General features: G+C 44.9%; 1 protein-coding gene and 1 pseudogene across 2 annotated transcripts in view; both read right to left on the reverse strand.

The window, feature by feature from the left end:
• Positions 1-869: 869 nt before the first annotated feature.
• Positions 870-22,024, reverse strand: part of RAB7A (RAB7A, member RAS oncogene family) — a 68,076-nt gene continuing 46,921 nt past the window's right edge. For both annotated transcript variants that reach the window (XM_034658869.1, XM_002917638.4), the window contains 5 exons: positions 18,101-18,161; positions 16,583-16,709; positions 7,692-7,910; positions 6,049-6,177; positions 870-2,327 (listed from right to left, as the gene is read on the reverse strand). In XM_034658869.1, coding sequence (XP_034514760.1) covers positions 2,232-2,327; positions 6,049-6,177; positions 7,692-7,910; positions 16,583-16,709; positions 18,101-18,153 — 624 coding nt within the window. In that variant the 5' untranslated portion in view covers positions 18,154-18,161 and the 3' untranslated portion in view covers positions 870-2,231. The remainder of the gene's footprint in view (positions 2,328-6,048; positions 6,178-7,691; positions 7,911-16,582; positions 16,710-18,100; positions 18,162-22,024) is intronic.
• Positions 10,217-14,563, reverse strand: LOC109489376 (annotated as a pseudogene).

The following is a 22,024-nucleotide window of genomic DNA, read 5'->3' on the forward strand; positions in this document are numbered from 1 at the left end:
ATTGTTTTTGTTTTTTTAAGATTTGGGAGAGTGAGCAAGTGAGAGAGCGGGGGAAAGGGCAGAGGGAGAGAATATCCAAGCTGACTCCTGCTGAGCATACAGTCTGATGTGGGGCTCGATCTCACAACCCATGAGATCATGACCTGAGCCGAAACCAAGAGTCTTACGGACTGAGCCACCCAGGTGCCCCAGTTGTGAGCGTCTAAAAATGCTATCTGTAACACACAAACTGAGCCAAGAGCAGCCAAGAGGAAAGAATCCAATTGAGGAACCTGAGAAGTGGAAATGTGGAAAAGTGGAGCGAAGTAGAATCCAAGAGCTTGGTCAGTGGTACTTCTGGAAGCAAAACCTACACCAACCCTCTGACTGAGAAGCTTCAATTCTGTAAATTTGGTTCTAGGTGGCGGAGATACTCAGTTCCAGCCGATGACCTGTAATACTGGAATAAGGGCCCTCTGCTGCCACCTCTTCCTTTCTGTGAAAAATCAGAAATCCAGAACTGTGATATCTAAGTACTAGCAACTACAGCAACCACACAACAGAGAAGAGCACGGAGGCTATGCTCCACTCCTATCCGGCAGGCTGTGCGCGGTCCACAGGCACAAAGAGCTTATCGCTGCTCCTCCACAGGGACAGTTTTCTCCACTCAAGAGTCCCCACACCCCATCACTGTGACTAAAAAACCAAAACCAAACACCAGGGGCAGGCACGCAGGGCTGGATGTGACAAGGCCTTTGTGCCTCGAAGGCACCACGTGTGCCCAGTTACGGAGGGCTCTTTGGCTTGAAACGCGGGCTATGATTAGCTAGCATGGTCTCTATTGAGCCAAGGGTCTAGAAGAAGGAAGAAAGACAGGGCAAAGGCAGATGATCTTTGTTGTTACATTTTATTGGCATCACGTTCATCTCTTTACAGAAGAACTTGGCCCACACCCTAGAATGTAGACCTTTGGAAAAAGGGGAAGTGCTCCGTTAAGCAAGCTAGAATGCAGGGGCAGGTCCTAGGGAGGGGACAGAACTGCCAGGGCTCCATACCAAAGAAACAGGTTAATGAATAGTGGGCAATACTGGGAGTTGGTGGGGAAAAGGAGAAAAAGGTTTGCTAACCTAAGGATACCACAACCCTGAAAGGAGTGCCTTCTAGAACAAAGGTAAAATCACTAGGACAGATCTGTTAGGATTTTCCTTTTCCTCTTATCAGTAGGATGCTGACCTAATAGGGGAGTTTCGAAGTGTGGAGCAGTGGGGGTGGAAAAAAAGGAAAAATGAGAATTTTAATTTCTGAAACAACAGCCATTTATCCATTGCACACACCACTGTATTATGCAAATCAACCTTTTGGAAAATTTAGACACAGAAGGGAACTAGACAGTTTTCCCCCTGGAGAGATGAAAAGCTTTTTGGCTCTTAAGTCTTTGATAAAAGGCGTACATAATTCTTGTGTCTACTGTACAGAATACTGCCTCTAGCTGGATTTCTGAATTCTGAGTTGCTAACACTCTGCAATCCAGACAGGGTTCAACCCTCCATCTTACATGCCTGCATTACAGGACTTAAACACATAATCCAAGAATTTCTTACACTAATTTATACATTTTTAATTGGTTGCATATATTAACATGTACTATAAGATTCTTTTCTAAGAAGCATTACATAATAAATGGATACTGTAAAAAGATCTGATTAGTTAAAAGTAACAAGCATTAACAGATACATACAAAACTCAGCCTGATCAGACTGGGTGTGAGCCTGTAATGAAGCATGGGGCACCAGCCTTCCCAAGTGGTAGCCTTCACAGGAGGGAGGGGTGGGGGTGACGGGTAAAAAGACCACAAGACCGTTAAAAAAATCAGATAACTAATTAGACACAGATTAACTGTAAACAGTTCTCTCTCCCCAGTGGACAAAAAGAATAAGCTTCCAATGCCGACTCCACACCAGAACGATTTCTACAGCTTGCCTGTCCTGCTGCCATACGAGGGCTGATGTGGTGGGTGGGCAGAACCCGATGGAGTCATCACAGGCCTGGGCTGGAGTCTGTCTGCTTGTATCAGGGGTGTGTGTGTGTGTGTGTGTGTGTAAGGGGGAGTGTGTCTGATGGGGTTTCTTTTGGCAGCTGGATTCGAGAGATGACTTTATGTTTTGTTTGGAAGAGGAGAGGGGGCTTGTGTTGGAAGGCCTAAGTGTGTTCTTTGTTTGTGAAGGACTCTGTGCTCTGCTCTCACTGCCCCTTCAGCAACTGCAGCTTTCCGCCGAGGCCTTGGCCCGGTCGTTCTTGTCCAGTTTGATGGGTTCGGGGAATTCATTGTACAGCTCCACCTCTGTTTCCTGGGCAGGGAGAGAGAGAAAGGTCTGTTACTCAGGGTATGGGGAACTTCCGAGCTCAGCGGCAGCCTCAGTGGAGCTCTTCCACGGCTCTCAGTGCACAGGCAGCTGGGGGACAGACGGGACAGTGAAGGGAGGGCTCTGGCAGAAGGTGCTCCATTCTCAAGGGCCGAGCAAGGGGAGGACAGGTTTTGTGATAACCCTGGGACAATGTGGAGAGAGAAACCAAGCAGGAAGAGCAGCAATCGACACGGAGCAGTCAGGACGCAGCTGACTCACGCTCTCCACCAGGACGGAAATCTGGTGGCTTGGGGACCACAGCCAGCTCACAGATGCTTTCTGAGTGCTCCGCATCATACCATCGCCAACGCTTCAGAAGTCAGACTCCAACACAGGCTGGATTCTGGCAGCTCTTACCACTCCACAAGGCAAGTGTGGGCTGGGGCATGAGTACACCTGCCCTCAGTCCCAAGACTATTTGCCATTCATTTGTCTGGACTGACGGTCCATTTTCTTTTTCTCTCAAAGGTTTAGGAGGGTTTTGCCTCTAAATGCTGCATACTTAGAAACCAGCTCTGGATGAATTCTATCACCAATTGTGGTGGGAGGTCACAGGAGATGGACTGTGGTCAGTTTAGTATGACTTTCTGCTGAATGACATGTGTCCAGGGAGGAGCAGCTGTCCACTTCCTGGTGTAGGATAACAACTGTCACTTCAACACTGAGCACCTATGTGACAGGAACTGTTCTATAAAAGTAAAAACCTCTATGAACACACAGGAAAAAAAAAAAAAGCAGTTTATTGACATATATCAGAGAGTGTACAATTCAGTTGTTTTTAGTGTATTCGCAAAGTTGGGCAACCATCACCATTAATTCTACAAATTTTCTTCACCCCACAGAAACCCTGCACCCATTAGCAGTCACTCCCCAGCCCCATCAGACACCCTCAAGCCTTGGCAACCACTGACATCTACTTTCTGTCTTAATGGATTTGCCTGTTTGGGATATTTAATTTGATGGACATTTGTTTGTTTTGGCTACTATGAGTAACGCTAGTATGAATATTCATGGACAAGACTGTGTGTGGACAGGGTTTTGTTCCTCCTGGGTATACACCAAAGGAGTGGAATTGCTGGGTCACATGGTGACGCTTCGTGTTTAACTTTTTTGAGGAACCGCCAGACTGCTTTCCAGAGTGGGGGCCCCATTTTACATTCCCACCAGCACCCAGGAGTGTATTTACTATGAAAGGCAAAGGATGTGAAAAATGATAGTTTTACTGAAGGACAGCACACAAGACCTAAAATAATAGCTGTTATGGACTGAATGTTTGTCTCTCTCCAAAACTCCTACGTTGAAGTCCTAATCCCCAGCGTGCTAGTATTAGGATTAAGAAAGTACTGAAGGTGAAATGAGATCCGAAGGTGGGGCCCTGATCCCACAGGATCGGTGTGTCCTCATAAGAAGAGACACGACAGAGAGGGGTTCCCACTCGCTCTGCGAGCACAGAGGAGAAGCTGCGCACACAAGGAGAAAGATGGCAGTCTGCAAGTGGGGAAGAGAGCCCTTAGCAGAAACTGACTCTGCTGGCACCCTGAGAAGATAAAAGCCCGCTGTTCTGCCAGCCAGTCTGCAATACTCTGTAATGGGACCCAGAGCACACTAGTCAGACAGCTCTACTGAGCAATCCCAATTAGAGTCTCAGTGAGATTTTGTATTTGGGAAGGGTGAGGAAGGAAAAAGGTGGAACTGGAATAAAACCTCAGTCCAAATGGAAAATGCACCAAAATAGCCAAGGGAAAGAAAAACACAAAAAAGTCTTTTTGTCAGTCACTAGTCACTTGTCTGGGGGAAACTTGCCCAGCCGAGGTCAGACTACAAGAGAAAGGCAGTCAAATCAAGATGGTCCAGGCAAGGAACGTGCACGCTGCCGAACAGACTGGGGAGACCAGCAACCGATGCCGGTATACACGAGCATTTAGTACACAAAGGTAATGCTTCAATCCACTGGGGAAGTGGTTTATTTAACAATTTGCTACTCATATATGAAGCAACTGGCTATCCCTCTAAAAGAAAAAGGTGAGTCCCTATTTCCTGCCATAAGCCAAAATAAATTCAACTGAATTGGACAACAAATAATCTAGACACAGGAAACCTAGACATTTAAAATGACATACCTAACAAAAATTACTTTTAATGCCTCAGGGAGACAGCAGAGTTGGAAAAGTCACTTGCAATACAGGTCAAGTTAACTCCCGGTCAAAGGAGGCTCACGGGAAGTAACGGGCACCCGGGCTAGTGCCACGGACTGCTGGTGCGCAGCAGGGGACCCAACGACCGGCAGCATGGCAGGAGAGTTCCAGATGGTGCCGGCCACGTGCTGGTGAGCAGGGAAGAGAAAGGACTGAAGTCCTCCTGCCCTCAAGGAAAGCGATCTGGCACCATCTTCTGAAAGCACACGCACCTTTCATCTAACACTCTTACTCCTGAGAGGCTGGCGTGTAGGAACAAAAAAACATCATAATAAGGCTACAGGGACAGCAATATTCAGAGAGAAAAGGTGACGGTGATGCCAGTCAACAGGGACCTGGTGGAAACAATTACCCAGACCTGCTTAGATTTGCACCCAAGTGCAGGAACATGAGGAAAAGCATACTCGGTTACTGACCTAGGTGCGAAGGTGGGGGAAAGGGCGGGAGGCAAAGGCCTCAGGCCTGCATCCTGTTATCAGTGTTGCTCAGCAGAGGCTCTCCAAGCGTTTTGGGTAGATTGATTCCTTTCATCACAACACTCAGTGCAGCCTCCAGCCCTTGGAACAAGCCATTCTAGTTATTTCCCTGCCCACAGGTCCAAATGCCCTGTCCTGATGAGAACTGGTGCTTTCTATAAACCCGGTTTCCTGGATCAAGCAGAACCTGACTTGCCGTTTACAGCCACCACGTGCTTCCTCAAATGTCCCCCGCAGCTTCTGGCCTGCACACCTCACCTCTGACGCTCACCCACTCCCCAAGTCTGCCCGTCACAGATGACTGATGGTGCCTCATGATCTGTCTTAACTCGCTGGCCCCAAAGCTGCTGATTCAAAAAAGCCTTCAACTCCCTCATACCAACAAGAAGCAATGGTCTCTTTTCTGGAACAGTTGAGAAAACGACATAAATCAGAAAGAAAACCTCACTCAAGGAATATAATTCCTAGAACTTCTGGTTAAGCTTTCCTTCTGGTGATCAAATATAACTAGTCCTGAGAATGCCAAGAGTGAGCCCATCTCATTCCACGCTCACAACCATCCTGCAAAGTATTACTTGACAGACGAGGATACGGAAGCTCAGAGACAATCAGAAAACAGGAAACTAGAGCTAATGCAGGGTAGCAGGCCTGGGATCTGAATTCAAGCATACCCCCTCCTTCAACAGAAGGAGCCATCTGACCGAGGGCCCCCTAGTGGTCCCACTCCTAACAGCATGCAAGGAGAGTAAGAACATACCCAAACAAGGGTGGCCTCAGCCTGTCTTCATGCCCTTGCATTGTATAGGTTATTCACAAACACGTGGAATTTCTGGAAGCTTTAGCAGAATGCCTCATTACCTTCCCAGATAAACACATGGGTTTTCCTAGTTACACAGAAAAAAGAGCTAAGAAAGATTAAGGACAAGAAAGCCAGGCAGAGCCTAGGTCAACGGTCAGTCACCAGAGGGAGCCAGACAGCTGCCAGAGACCCACCTGTTTAAGTGCATTCCGTGCAATTGTCTGGAACGCCTGCTCCACGTTGATGGCCTCCTTGGCACTGGTCTCGAAGTAGGGAATGTTGTTTTTGCTGTAGCACCAGGCCTGTGCCCGCTTTGTGGCCACCTGGAAGAGGAAGCAGCAAGCACAGGTGAGGGAGCAGACCAGGGATGAGGGCGTGTAGGGGTTAGAGGAAGGGAGCTGCAGACCTGTCCAAGGTCACACTGCGGGCTCTGTGTAATACAGCTAGGCCTCAAACCCAAGCCCACTCTACAATCCATAGTTTCTGACCCTTAGCTACGCTTATAGCCGGACGACGAAAGGAGTAAGCGGCTAGCCCGGGAAGTACCGAATCGTTTCTCTTGGGACCTCAGAGGTCCCAGCCCAGGGAATGCCTGGCAGCTTGGTCTTAAGGTTTGCAGTCCCTTCCCCATTACTGCTAGTGTTACATCACCTGTGCCACAGCATTCTGCAGCTCTCCCCGACACCTCTGCCTCTACCCTAATTCTTTCCCCCACCCCTAGCCCACTTTCAGGCACGAGAGGATTGTCACCTAGGAAAGGGAGAAAAGGAGATCAATGGCCAGAAATAAACCAAGCTATAATTAAGAGTCTATGCTCCCAAGAGAAATGCTATTTCAAAGTAAACCAGAGCATTTTACTCAAAGCCCAAAGTGCAAACTTCTGCACACACGGAGATCCAGGCAGGTCCCTGAGGTGCAGGAGCACTCAAGAATGACAAAACCTAATTCCCTCCTTTTGAGAGCAGAAGGAGAACGGAGGCTCAGAGGGCAAAGACAATGGCCCAAAGTCAGAGCTGGCCCGAGACAGCATGAGGACTGAAACCAGGTCTCCTGGGCCCTGGTCCTCAAAGGCAGCTGAGTAGAAGGTAGTTCACGTTCCCACAGGTACCTTTCTGGAGCCAGTCTGGGCTTCGCACAGAACCCGCCAAACCACAAGTCACCTTACACGCCAGTGTCTCTCAGTGGAGAGGAAAACAGCAACGGGCCAACCAGAAAGCCACCATTTCCCAAGCTCCTCCTGGGTGCGAGGGCTTTTGGGTACACCATCATCCGGGCCCAGAGTATTCTTGTTATATAAGTCAAGATTCAGACTCCAAGAAATATTCCCACATTAAAAGTGTATGAGCCAGGCTTTAAATGCAAGTCTGCCTTTATATGCAAAAGACCAAAATGCAGACTTCAACTGGCCTCAAGTCAAATTATTTCGTGGGGACCAAAACGATGGGCAGTATAGACAACACCATAAAATGGACTTGCTACTCCGTTGGCATAATTTCGAAGGGAATACCACTGCAGATTTTCACTGTCCTTGTTTTGCCACAGGGGAAGCAAAAATGGTATGCTTTTACTAGATTAGGAAACTAGGCCCAATTCCTTGGGCTGGGCAGGTAACTAGTTAGTTATCCCTCCCCTCTACCCCACTACGGGGGCGCGCGCACACACACACAGATATACTGGGTACTGGTCCTTAAGGCACATGGCTTTTTACCAACTGAAACTAAAAACAGTACCTGTCATCTGAAACTTAGCTGCCACTTTTACAAGGCCCAGTAGCCACGACCTAAATGAGGGTAGACTCATAAGCCTCCACATTGAGGATTCTATCATTAGCACTTACTTGTCTGTTTTCGAGGTCAATCTTGTTTCCCAACACAACGAAGGGGAAGTTTTCAGGATCCCGGGGACTGGCCTGGATGAGAAACTCATCTCTCCAGCTATCAAGGGTTTTGAACGTGTTGGGGGCAGTAACGTCAAAGACCAGAACGCAGCAGTCTGCGCCTCTGTAGAAGGCCACGCCGAGGGACTGGAACCGCTCCTGGCCTGCCGTGTCCCAGATCTGCGAGAGACGACACATTATTCCCTGGGGGGCACAGCACTAGGACTGGGGGACGCCAGAGGAGCTGCTGAGAGACAAGCGACTTCAGATTTCAGAATTCAGGAAGCTGAGCGCAGCACCAGAGCACCCACAGAGCCCTGACGGACAGCATGTATGAGTGCATGTTCTGTGGAGGGCTGACACCGAGTCTGAACTCTTCTAGAAAACATTTTTTATCTTGATCTGGGTGGTGGTCCCATGCATGAATAGATATTTATGTAAAATTCATGATGCAAACTTAAGATTTATGTACTCTGGGAACTTTCTGGGGGTGATGGAAATACAGGGAGGTGATTACACACTGAATTGTACATTTAAATCTACGTATTTTACTGTATATGAAGTTTACCTAGAAAAAAAATCAGTATGTTTTATTTATATTATGACTCAATTAAAAAAAAAAAAGTCAAACAAAACCCCGGACACACAGAGATGAAGGGAAAGACAAGAACATACTTTAAAATAGAGGAGAAAGCCAGCTTTTAATCAAAAGAACACCAGGTACTACTGACCATCTCAAAGAACGTCATATGGTTCATTGCCACGTTAGGTTCAAGAACAAGGATGGATTTCCTTACTGCCCTAGATCCCTAACAAAGCCACCGTGCTCGGCCTGTGAGACGGTGTGTGTTCTGAGGAATGGCCCCATACCCTCCAGCAAGTCACCTGGTTTAAGATTTGGGTCAGAAGCAGCACACCATTACTTCTAGCTGACATGGATGGGTCTTTAACTGCTGGAGTCGCTGTTTGCCGGGAACCCCCTCAGCTTCAGAACAACATTAGAACCTGGACCGTCCTTTATAACCCAAATAAATGCCAACTCTACGTCCAAACCACCAGCCAACTACTCCAAAGGCTCAGAGTTTGAACCAAAACGGGAGTGTGGATCGGGAGTCCACACTCCTGTTTTATCTCCAGAACCAAATTTTACAGAAGGATGGCTGAGCTCCTCTGTGCAGCCCTTCTCACGCGGTCAGTCCTGCCTCCCTCCAAGTAATCTGGAACACCTGGGGAACTGTACCAGTAGATAACCAGTGGATAACCAGTAGGACTGCTGGTGATGTTTGCTCTTGTGCTTTCCTGGTTTCCAATGCCATACCATGAATATGTGTCTCTGTGGAAAAAAAAATGAATTCTTTCTAACAGGGAGACTGATCGATGGAGTGGGACTCAAGAGCCTGGTCATACAATAAGAAAAGTAGAAACAGACAACTACTTCTATAAAGAGAAAGTAGGGGAAAAAACCAGAACTTAAAACTAGGCTTGGACAAATTAAAAAAATTTTTTTCCATTAGAGAAAGTTAACACTGTTACTATGTAAACATTTGGGTAAGTAAAGCCAAAGCCAAAAAACCCCCGGAAACACTTGGCACCCCCCCCTCCGCCCGAGGCCATCTTCATTAGCTCATCTGTTATTCTAGGTACCCACGCTGTGGTTTTAGGAAGCTGAAATCTTACACCACGGATCACTCTGCGCTCTCCTCCATCGCCCCTCTCTGCCCATGTGAAACATCACAGCACTCTGACTGAAGCTGACACCTTTATTACTGCCCAACAAACTCAACGAACAATTTTATTCTTGTTTTTTAAAAACATACTGCTGTCAAATTTCCACAATTGTAAGGATCTCAGTAATGAATGTTAACTTACAGAGCCTCTTCTCTATTCCCGATTGCTTGTTTGGGACAGAATCCCAAGAGGAGATTACGTAAGAACTCTAGGACTCTTGATGGAACCAAATGGGTACTTGCAACTCAGATACAGAGAAGGCAAAGCACGGCATTAAGAAGTCAAACTGAAAAACTACACAGTTATTCTTAGCAACTTTCAAAAATTAATTTTTTAAAAAAGATTTTATTTATTTATTTGACAGAGAGAGACAGCCAGTGAATGAGCCTGATGTGGGGCTCGATCCCAGGACTCTGGGATCACGTCCTGAGCCAAAGGCATACGCTTAACGACTGAGCCACCCAGGCGCCCCTCAAAAATTAATTTATCTTCACATCTAGAAAAGTACAGTCCTATGACTGTGATCTTTTAAAATTTTTAATATTTTAATTGAAATATTTTATTTTCTAAAGCACACCAATATATCTATTTACCCGTACTCCAATGTGACAAATGTTAACACTGCCACTGTTAAGTCAGGTGTTTTTTGTTTTGTTTTTCTGTTTATTTTAAAAAAGATTTTACTTATTTATTTGAGAGAGAGAGAATGTGACAGAGGGAACATGAGAAAGGGGAGGGTCAGAGGGAGAAGCAGACTCTCTGCTGGGCAGGGAGTCCAATGCGGGACTCGATTCCAAGACTCCAGGATCATGACCTGAGATGCAGGCAGTCGCTTAACCAACGGAGTCGCCCAGGCACCCAGCTGTTTGTTTGTTGTTTTGTTAAAGAAACATAACCCTTCCTCACAGCATTCCCTTTCCTTCCTCCCCAGACGTAAATGGCTCCTGAAGAGTTAACTGTCTGCATAAATAGTATGATCCTATACATCTTTTTGCAACTTGCTTTTTTTCTTTCCCAAAAGTTAATGGCTACATAGCATTCTACTGTCTTAGTATGTACACTCTACTCCCTGGTCATCTCAGCAGCAATTAGCATTCTTCCTACACTTCTCTTCCTGTGCCCAGAGCTAAGTTTCACCTAGGCTCCCTTTCTAGACAGAGAACTGCGCATGCTCAACGGAGAGCACAATGGGAGTCTCTACTGAAGAGGGCTGCACTGACACACTACCGCCATCGGCTTGAGAATATTCTACTCCCTATATTCCAGCCAAAGCTTGATTCTGTTAGCCTTTCCCCCCCATGCCTGTACATTTACAGCAGCATGTTTTATTAACTTTAAAGTAAAATGTGGGGCGGATGGGTGGCTCAGTCGGTTAAGCGTCTGCCTTCAGCTCAGGTCATGACCCCAGGGTCCTGGGATTGAGCTCAGAGTCTGCTTCTCCCTCTGCTCCTGCTTCCCCATCCCCGCTTGTGCTCTCTCTCTCTCACTTGTGCTCTCTCTCAAATAAAATCTTAAAAAAAAAAAAAAGGAATGTCTGTGTTATACATTTAAATCACTTTAAAGAACTCTAGCTATGTCAAAAGGTATCTATATAAAATGAGGAATATGTTAGAATTAAAAGGCTATCTGGTTTGCATTTTTCTTAAAATGTACATAAACTCTCACTTCCAACTCAGTAACTTTAGTGTGTCGTGTCTGAATATTTACTTTCTACATGAGGGACTTTTTGCTTTTAAAATGTTGTGGTATGATCACCCCTTAGTTCTATTGATGATAAATATATCTGTTGCTGTTTATGATCAATAATTTTAAATGATACTTTATATTGAAATAGGACACTTTTTCCCCCATATCCATGATTTACTTACTTGATAACCACAAGTTTGTTCCTCTTAATCCCCTTCACCTGTTTCTCCCATTTCCCACGCCCCACCCCTCTGGGCACCACCAGTTTGTTCTCTGTACTGATAAGTCTGTATTTGTGGTGTTGTTTGTTCCTTTGTTTTTAGATTCCACATTAAGAGAAACCATATAGTATTTGTCTCTGTCTGACTGAATTCACTGGGCATAATACTCTCTAGTCCCATCCATGCTGTTGCAAACAGCAAGATCTCATTCTTCCTTATGGTGAGTATCACATCTTTATCCACTCAGCTGTAGATGGACGCTTGGGCTGCGTCCATATGAAACAAGACACTTACTGAATATTATTGTTTTACTTCAAGTCTAATTTTAGTTCTAGAGAAGGTGGTGCTATCTCAAAGGCTTGGACAAGGTTTTCTTTTTCTCTTATTCCAGGAAGATCATTTAACAGCAAACATCTGAGGTTTCTTAAGTGACGCGGAGCTACGATGCCTCTGTCTGTGATACACCCACATGAAATTTTTTCCATTTCCAACAGGCTTTTATGTAAATTTTCAAGTTTACAAAGTCTCTCTGAACAGCCAGGCTCAATATGATGACACTTGAATGACCCTGTTTTTCCAGCATGCTGTTAGCCCTCCATGGGATCAAATCCAACGCTCACGATTTAAAGCCGTAGCTCAACTGCCTGAATTCTGTTTGTCCAGAGGCCCTGCGGAGAGGATGCTGTATTCCTTCTGCCAACTCTCCTGGCCCTGGTAGCGCAACACAGCCCCACAGCGCAGGGCTGACATCCACTTTATTCAGCCAGCCCCACAAGCATCTGGAGTCACATGACCATGGGAGTTTCTTTAAGCCACCCAACTGCTGGGGAATTTTTCCAAAGAACATCTTTTGATAGCACTGGAGAGGGAGGGAGGGAGGGAGGGAGTGTTCCCCATGTCTGTAGCAGTGCCACCCTGCCCCGTCACCTTTTTAAATTTGTAATTCCCTGAAATCAAGCTACTGGACATTAAAAGTTTCTTCTGATAGTTGCCTGTTGATGTCATTTGTTCAGTTATCCAGGGAGTTGCTGACTGGATACTATTATGCATTACCAACGTTTTTTCTGGTCTATGGTCTTTGTTATTTGGGAATCTTGTTATTCAAATGTTTAATTTAATGTGGTCTACTATTGGATCTTTACTCTTCTATGATTTGTGCTTTCTCTATTTTAAACACCTTAGGTAAAACAATTATTTTCATTTCTGAAGTTTCATTTTGTACTTTTTTCATTCAGGTCTTGGACCTTCTGGTTACTCCCCACTCAATTTACTGGGTAACTCCCCTTCCCCTACTCTTCTGGAAGCCGCCTCTCTACTCAGTGTCCACCCAGGTGTGCCCTGTCTGTGTGTCCTCTGTTCCCTTGATCCGCATGTCTGTGACAACATCACACTGTTTAAATTACCATAGCTTCATAGTAAGTTACCTTTAAATTTTTCTTGCGTACTTGATTCCATCTAATGTTTAATACTGATGATTTCTAGCTTCTTCCTGAACAATGTAAGGAATTAAATATCCACAGCAACCACTAATCTTCCCCAACACATTAAATTACATAGGTCTAATTCTGGTTTTCTGTCATAGTTTGGAAGTTACATACTCCTACTATTAGGGTCATCATTCTAACAATAAATATATGCATACAATTAAAGTCTATCTCACTTTATCTTCTTATCTCAGAACTTTCTAAATGGAATCACTTTCATTCTGCCTGAAGTACATCTCTTAGAATTTTTGCCATAGAACCTAAGGATGTATGCTTTCATTCTTCGAGGATATTTTTAGCAGGGACATAACGCTGTGCTGCAGGTTTCTCTCAGAATATATTCCACCGCCTGTTGACTTCCACTGTTACTGCTGGAAGTCAACTGTCAGCCTCATTCCTGTTCCTTTTTAAGGTGATCTTTCTCCTCTGGATGCTTTCGAGTATGCCTTGTTTTTGCAATTTCATTATGGTATGGCGAGATTTCTTTTTTATTCATCCACCTTGGAATTTGGGCTTCCTTAATCTGTGGACTGATGCCACATCAATTCTGGAAAATTCTCGGCAAATACCGTCTTTGATCTATTCTCTTTCGAGATTAAAAGGAGGTGTGACCTGTCTACTGAATCCTGTTTGTACCCCTCTTTCCTACCATTCTTCCTTTCAGCCCTCTTCTGGCATGTCTTATCTGCTACTAAAAACATTCTTGGATTTCCACCTTTTGGTTACTGTATTTCATTTTTAGAAATTCTGTTAACCTACACCACCTGTTTAGTTTCTTCTCTCCAGATATGTACGAGTGCCTTATTTCTTTAAATATAAAAACCACTCTGAATGATCAAGGAGCTTTCCATTGGTTCTTGCCTTGTTTTCTTATCTGGATCATCTTACTAACACTGCTAAAAGCCTGTGAAAAATACGCGAGGATTCCTCAAGATCTAGAATGATGATGCCTCTGTCCAGAGATCATGGTTTTCATTTACTTCTAGTCTTTCAAGCTGGTTGCAATAGCATGAGGGCCAGCCTTTTGTTCCAGCCTTTCAGAAACATGCCCTCTCCCCTACTGTTTTCTGACTCCAGTGACCTGTGGCTCTCCAGATGGTGTTCCCCCCAGCAGTGCAGCACTGCAGGGTCCCAGCCTGGTAGGGTACATGGGGCTCTCCGATAATGGCCCCACACTCAGGAGGAGCTAGGCTGACTCTGGAGTCAGCCCACACTGCTGTCGAAGCCACAGCCTGGCCCTACAGCTGTTTCTCCTGGTACACGAAGCAGCTTTTGGTCTGGCTGGTGCCATGTAAAATCGGCAGGTGGTACTTCACGTCAGCATCCTGAAGCCATTCCATTCCCTTCTGCTTCCTGTTGTCCCTGAGAACTCCTCTAACGGTTGTTCCTTTGTAAGGAATCTTCCTTTTCTCTCTAGTTGCTCTTACAGTTTTGCTTTTGGTGTTCTGCAATTTTGAGTCTTCTGGGTCATTTGCTCAGTTTTCACAGCTTAATATTTTCTTCAGTCGTGTTTAATCTGCAGGTTAACTGTTCATTTGGTTTATCGCAACGACCACATTTTCACTTCTTCAAGTTCTAAGTTCTCCATATCCTCATTTTTTTATAGTATCTTTTTTCACGATGGTTTCTATTCCTTTTTTTTTTTTTTAAAGATTTTATTTATTTATTTGACAGAGATAGAGACAGCCAGCGAGAGAGGGAACACAAGCAGAGGGAGTGGGAGACGAAGAAGCAGGCTCAGAGCGGAGGAGCCTGACGTGGGGCTTGATCCCATAACGCCGGGATCATGCCCTGAGCCGAAGGCAGATGCCCAACTGCTGTGCCACCCAGGCGCCCCGGTTTCTATTCCTTTAAAAAAAAAAAATCTCTAGTCATTGTGAACATTTTTTTTGGTACATTATTTCCTCATGTGGCTACGAGCTCATCTTCTGTCCTGAGGTGGCAAGTCTATAGAATGGTCTCTTTCTCTGCTTTTGTCAGGAATGACAGGGATTTATGGGTTTATGTCAAAGGCTTCACCATTTCTGTCCCATGCAGAGTAAAAGCTCAGAACCCAGAGAGAAGCACAGTGGGACTGAGAGTCTCCAAAGCCCCAAGCCTACTTCACACATGAGCTTTGCCACTTCCTTAGGTTGAGGGTATTTGGTCCTGTTTTGGTCCATCTTTCCAAGGTCTTGGGTGAGTGTGAGAGAGAGAATGAGAGAGTGAGAGAGTGAGAGACAGAGAGAGAGAATGTGTGTGTGTGTCCCCCCAGGGGGACTCTTCAGTTCTAGCTCCCCTACCTTTTGTAGTCACATCTCCTGCCCGTGGTGAGTGATGAAACTCTAGTCCTGGTTATAAAGTTGCAAAGCACCATGGCAGATGCCCCCGAGCTTATCACTAACTTTTGGTTCCCTCTTCTTTCCTGTAACCTGGAAATTTCTTTTTCTCTCAAGCTTGGCTTATTAAAACTGTAGTCATATTTTGAACATCTCTATGTGTATGCGTGGGGGAGGCAGGAGGCGAAATCCATATTAACTCCACCCTGAATGTGTGAGTCAAGAAGCATCAGGATGGGGCGCCTGGGTGGCTCAGTGGTTAAGCGTCTGCCTTTGGCTCAGGGCGTGATCCGGAATTCTGGGTTCGAGCCCCACATCGGGCTCCTCCGCGGGAAGCCTGCTTCTTGCTCTCCCACTCCCCCTGCTTGTGTTCCCTTTCTCGCTGGCGGTCTCTCTCTCTGTCAAATAAATAAATAAAATCTTTAAAAAAAAAAGGCGTCAGGAGTCCTTATCCTCTGTGAGCATGTCACAGCTTGAGGTCCATGTATGTAAAAACTTCTACCTGTAACACCTGGATCATTCAAACATCTTGGCGAGCCTGGTGTCTGCTACGACTATAGTGGGATAAGAACTATATTTGTCTCTAGAGGCCTAGTCTGCCAGGGACCTCATTTAATATAGGAAGGAACAACTGCTGTGGAGGTAGGAGTTTAAGAAGACAACACCTGGGCTAAAAGTTGGAGACTTCGGGATGAAGACAAAAATGGGACAAAAGGGCCGGAATGGAAGCAGACGGGTGTAAGGACAGGTCTGTGAGAGCAGCACAAGGTTTGGAAGGACTGGCAAAACACAAAAAAGTGAAGAATGTTTGTAGCCAGAATGCAAAGGCTTTCAAAAGATCATATGAAGGAATGTGTATTTTAGCCTAATTGTTGCAAGGGAAAACTTTGAAAGATTAAAGTGATAACACAAAAAAGCTAGGCTGGCTTAACAGAAACACAACTTTGGTGGCTACAGATAGAAGAGGTTAAAAGCCGCCAGAAAAATAGGTTAACTACAAGAACAGCTACTGTAAGAATCTAGGAGAGACCCAAAGATGTTTTGGCCTAAAATACTATGCAGGGATATTAAGAAAGGAATGAGTTAGACATCTGGGAGACACAACTAGACAGAGGCCTGTATGTTGTCAAATTCAGCAAAAACCAAAAAAAACAAACCAAACAACAACAAAAAAAGGAACTCCAATTAAATTTGAACTTTGGAAAAACAATGAAAAATTTCTAGTATATCTCATGCAGTATCTGGGTCATACTTGATGTCCTTGTATTTTATCTGGCAATCCTACCTGTGGCCAATTATCCATGAATATGGTAGCAGGAAATGAAGAACAGGGAGGGAAAATGCCTAGGCATGAACAAAAGGGTTCAGACTGAATGAACAAGGCTTTGGTTGGCCACGTGGAGACGTGTGCTTACCTGCATTGTGACTAGTCTGTCATCCACCATCACCTCCTTTGTCAGAAAGTCTGCTCCTATTGTAGCTTTGTACTGATTACTGAATTTCTTGTTCACATACTGGTTCATGAGTGATGTCTTACCAACTCTGAAATTGGGAGAAAAACCACAAGTATGGGTCAACTAGGAAGGGACAGAAAACAGATTCTGATACTTGCAGCTCTGAAGATACCTATCTTAAAGAAGAACATGGAACTGTAATCACAAGAGAGCGGTGCCAGCCAACTGCCCAGCGGTACTCATTCGAGGTTTTATTTTCTCCTGGGATAAAAATATGGGGTACAGATGTGGGCCAGATGTTGAAAAGGTGCTTGTAAGTTCTGGTACAAGCAACTCAGATGGTAGACTAGTATTATTTTTTTCCTTCCAGAAAGATGTCAGCAAATACTCTCTTTCTAAAAGGAGCTACAGCAATAAGATCGCTCCACCATTCCAAAAATATCTCTGCTGTCTTGGGTGTCTCTCCATTTAGGGGTTGCTATTCGGTCCAAGAAAGTAATCGCACGGGAGGAAGTCACTGGCTGCGAACAGACACACACACCAGTCAGCCACCTGCTGCTTCAAAGCTTAAAATCTGAAGCGGAGAAAGCATCACTATTCCACCAAATCAGAATCTGCCTCAGAGTAAGCTCTCTAGAGATGTTTTCCAGTAAGAAAACTCAGCAAGAGACAATGTGTGGATTTTTTTGATGATGAGATTAGTTAGGGCAGGCTTTAAAGCCTTCTTTAAAGTCAACGGGAATGCCTTCCTTTCCCACTAAGGAACACATTCATTTTCATATGCAGAGGACCTGGAAGTACAGTTATGGCTTAAGGCAGTGTTCTCCAACCCGGGCCACCTGGATCTGAATTTTCTGGGGAGAGGCCAGGAGGTCCGTGATCAAATAAAGGCCTGGTGATTCTTTCCAGGCAAGTTTGGGCCTAAAACAGTATCCTTCAATCGTGACAGCATACTAGAGTCACCAGAAGTAAGGTCACTTCAGATGTTGAGTCTGAAAAGCCTCCCACAGAACTGGAACAGCTACTGAAGAGCCGGTTACTTACTTAGCGGCAGCTCTAGGAGCAAAATCCAGCCCCCAGCCCCAGGTTCTTTTGAACATGCACCCGAATCCAGCACAGCAGTGGGAGGATACGGCACAGCACACCCCAACCCCACAACTGGTAGGCATGAGGTCAGCGGCAACAAATCTACATAAACACAACTCCCTTGTCTAATCAGCTTGGAAAAATTCCATGAAACTATTGAGTTTAAACAGCTACCCCTTCCCCCAAATCTTGCCAAAGATCAGGGAACGAAGGGTTACAGAGCAAGAGATCATTCAAATTTCTGCTGTGCCCGAAACAGGAGGAGACCTAGGGCCCTACTGCCACTGCTATTAGAGAAGGAATTGCCAAATGTCAGCATGAAGGGCACCGGCTTCAAGGAGGTCACGTTTAACCCAGGCCAACAAGTTAGTTCAAACGGTGAGAACCACTTACCCAGAATCTCCCAGGATGATAACCTTCAGCAACACTTTCTTCCTAGAGGTCATCCTTCAAACTAAAAGGAGAAAGGAGAAAGGAGAAAGCACTGTGAGCGTGACGGAAATACCAAGGCACAATGTCCCCCAGTGTCAGGATCGCCAACAGCCCCAGGAGCACTGAGCCCTGAGCTTTCCTGCTGGCTATTTCCTTGCCATCCAGGGGGACTGGACAGAGAGCAGCATCAGTCATTAGAACTCTGGACCCAAACTGCGCAAAAGAGTGAGGCAGGCTCATTCCGCCCCTCGGAGTAGTCTAAAAGAACAGACTCCCCCTCCTAGATGCTGGATCAGTGTGGATTAATGCTCCAACTTATTCAACAGCTCAGTCCTGCTTCATTCAAGTCTCTGCTCACACAGCACTTCCTCAGAGGTGATCACTTTATCTAAAAGTAGCACACCCTCTCCCCATCTGCTCTCTATCCCTTTACATTGCCTTAGTTTTCTTCAAGAGCACTGACCACTACCTGACATCTGAATCTATTACATTTGTCTTCTCCCTTTTCGAATAACCTCCACCAAGACAGTTTTATTCCCTACTGCATCTCCAGTGTCAAGCAGAGAATGATTAAATATTGGGTTAGCGGGAGAATAATACTTGACCTGTAGCTCTGGGGATCACCCTTTCCTAGAAAACCTTTCAGGCAGCCTTCCCTACCCCTGACCAGACAATATGTAAGATGACTAATATTTGCTCATCTCTATTCCAGAAATTTCCCCTATTTACTTATCAAGACAGGGTTCCTGTCTTAATTATCCCTTAGTCTCCTGAACCTGACTCAGTAACTTTCAGAAAAGTAGGAGTCCGAAATTCTGGACCCCAATGTTAGCAACGTATCTGATACCGCTGGACGGTCACCCCCGAGACAGGTGGAAACCCCAGTGGGAGGCCTGTGCTCAAGAACCAGGCATTCAAGATTGAATGTGTGAGCCCTCTGAGACTGACACCTACACCCGAGAACCCTTAGCTCTGGCCCATTATCCTCAGGAGACAGTGAAACAGCCAGGGCAGGAGACTACAAGTAATAAGGCAAGAGTCAATATCTACCTCCTGCCTTCAGTGGAGCTGGGGGAAATAAGTGTTTACATACAAAAAAGGTAGGTAAGGAAGTGGGTTCAGTAAAGCCTGTTGTTACTCTTGTACAGTTTGGGAGAACAAGGCAGTCAGAACTAGGTCTCAGAAAAGCTACTACTTAGTTTCATTTTTATTTATTTTTTAAAGATTTTTATTTATTTATTTGTGAGAGAGAGGGAGGGTGAGCGCGCACAAGCAGGGAGAGCGGCAGGCGAAGGGAGGAGCAGGCTCCCCACTGAGCAAGGAGCTCCATGTGGGGCTTGATCCCTGGACTCTGGGAATCATGAACTGAGCTGACGGCAGACACTTAACTGACGAGCCACCCAGGCATCCCTTAGTTTCATTTTTAACCACCTAGCTTCTAGAAGGTTGAGGCTGGCTATAGTGGCTGTGACTTTGTCCTTGTCGCTAGTACTTGCTTCTGTTAATAGTCTTAACATCAAATATTCCTTTGACTGTATTAATGTTTAAGTAGTCATTTCTGCCTTTTACTTAATATACCAAAAATCTGGGGAAAGTAATGCTGTAAAGAACATCCTTGAACTTCAGTTTGTGGGACCCAGCAACAGCCATGGAGTGTGTGTGTGGGGGTAATGACCCTCTTAGATTCAGACTCACAAGACCATCACAGGCCATACCTGGCACATGTCTACTGAGGAGGACTGGGACAGGAACGCAGCTTGCTGGCTGTTCTTTCAACAGTGCACACAGCAGATGGCTCAGGTATAGGGAGACAGTGTGGGTTCAACCCGATTTAAAACCCTCATTGTTGAGGGGATGCAATCATCTCTTTTAAGAGCTCTGCTGGCTCCTTGCGAGGAACACATCCAGCACAAGAGCCACTGTGCTCTGTGAGGCCCAAGCATGGGGCTCTATCGGGTACTGACAGCCTCTCCCTGTCCAGATGCAATTACCAACCAGGAGACATTTTACCATAAGCCACAGTGCCCAGCAACAGAAACTGCCTTTATTGGGTTCCCAAGAAACAAAGTTAACCATAGGGCAAACTCTTACACAGGCAAAAGGGTTTTGTTAAACTTAACTTACAGATATTGTTTAGGAATGGGGTTACTGAATCAAAAGTATAAACATTTTCATGACTTTCACTACTTCACTTTCTTGAAGGATTTCCCAAATTCACACTGCAGCCACTGTCGCAGTGGCTACCAGCAGTGCAGGACTTCAATTTAAAACCGACAGTCTTACTGAGACCAAGGAAATCTGAATAAATGAAGAAATATCTCCAACAGAAGACTAAATGCAAAGATGTAAATTCTCCCCTACTGAAACAATCCCAAGGACTTTTTTTGGAACTTGAAATAATTCTAATTTTATTCATCAAAATAAATTCACAAGAGTCCCTCCCATTCCTCCCCCAAAAGAGTAATGACCAGAGGACAGAGGACTTGCCTTAACAGTCTTGGAAAGTATGTTATAAATATACAGTATTAAAAGTATGGAGCTGAATAAGACTAAACAGAAAAATAATCCAGAAATGAATATGGACAAATATGGCATTATAAAATTCAGTAGCAAAAGGATGAAAAAAAAATTCACAAAGTGAAGGCAGCCAGAAAAATTCTGAGAATTAAGATCCTTACACTTCATGCTCCAAAAGAGATTCCCAAAGGAGTAAAGATTTAAATGTAAAAATGAAGCTGAAAAGAATACAATATTAGGGGCGCCTGGGTGGCACAGCGGTTAAGCGTCTGCCTTCGGCTCAGGGCGTGATCCCGGCATTATGGGATCGAGCCCCACGTCGGGCTCCTCCGCTGTGAGCCTGCTTCTTCCTCTCCCACTCCCCCTGCTTGTGTTCCCTCTCTCACTGGCTGTCTCTATATCTATCGAATAAATAAATAAAATCTTAAAAAAAAAAAAAGAATACAATATTAGCAGGTTTTTCCTGGATGGTGGAATTACAAATAGCTTTGTTTTCTTTATATTATTTTATTGTGACCTTTGGAGGAACACATTACCCTTAAACTGAAAAAGCTATTTCCATTTTGGAGAAAAATGTTAATCCGCTGATTTTTCAAGTAAGTTTTCTCATTACAAAAACAGTTCGTATGCATCATGAAAGATGAACTACACACGGATGAGGGTTTTCATTTCCACTTACGGTCTGTCGAACATTCAACGAATGGTACTCAACAGTGGATCTGAAGAAACCCCACACATGGTTTCACCAGGATGCTGAGCGCTTTAAACTGGCAAAGTTTAGAGCTATGTTTTTGTACTTACTGTTCTCCAGGATCAAGAATGGAACACCTGTTTCTAGAAAAGAGCTAAGAAACAAAACAAAACCTGAGCACAACTTTTGCTACAAGAAGCTGCCCAAGCTGCAATGGCTTTAAAACCTCCACTCGCAGGTTCGTCTGTTACTGATTTCCATCATCACCTTTATGGATTTCTGAAGACCGAAATCACTTTTTGAAATCCTACAAACTTAGGGGATGCCTGGCTGGCTCAGGAGAAGCATGAGACTCGATCTCAGGGTTGTGAGTTCTAACCCCAGGCTGGGCGTAGAGTTTACTTAAAAAAAAACCAAACAACCCTACAAACTAGAAACTTCTAATTGGAAAACAGTTTCTAACGGAGAGACCACTCCTTTTACAGGAGAAACTGAAGCAGGCAAAGAGGAAAAGAAGAGTTGTATAAGGTCCCTAGCCCCTGTGTTCCTTGGAAATGAACGTTTTCAATAACATCCATTAATCCATTTATATCTGATATCTTCTAAAACCTTTTTATTTTTATTTTTATTTTTTTATTTTTTTTATTTTTTTTTTTTCTAAAACCTTTTTAGAATAA

Source organism: Ailuropoda melanoleuca, chromosome 4, assembly GCF_002007445.2.
Source record: "Ailuropoda melanoleuca isolate Jingjing chromosome 4, ASM200744v2, whole genome shotgun sequence".
Taxonomy (NCBI): domain Eukaryota; kingdom Metazoa; phylum Chordata; class Mammalia; order Carnivora; family Ursidae; genus Ailuropoda; species Ailuropoda melanoleuca.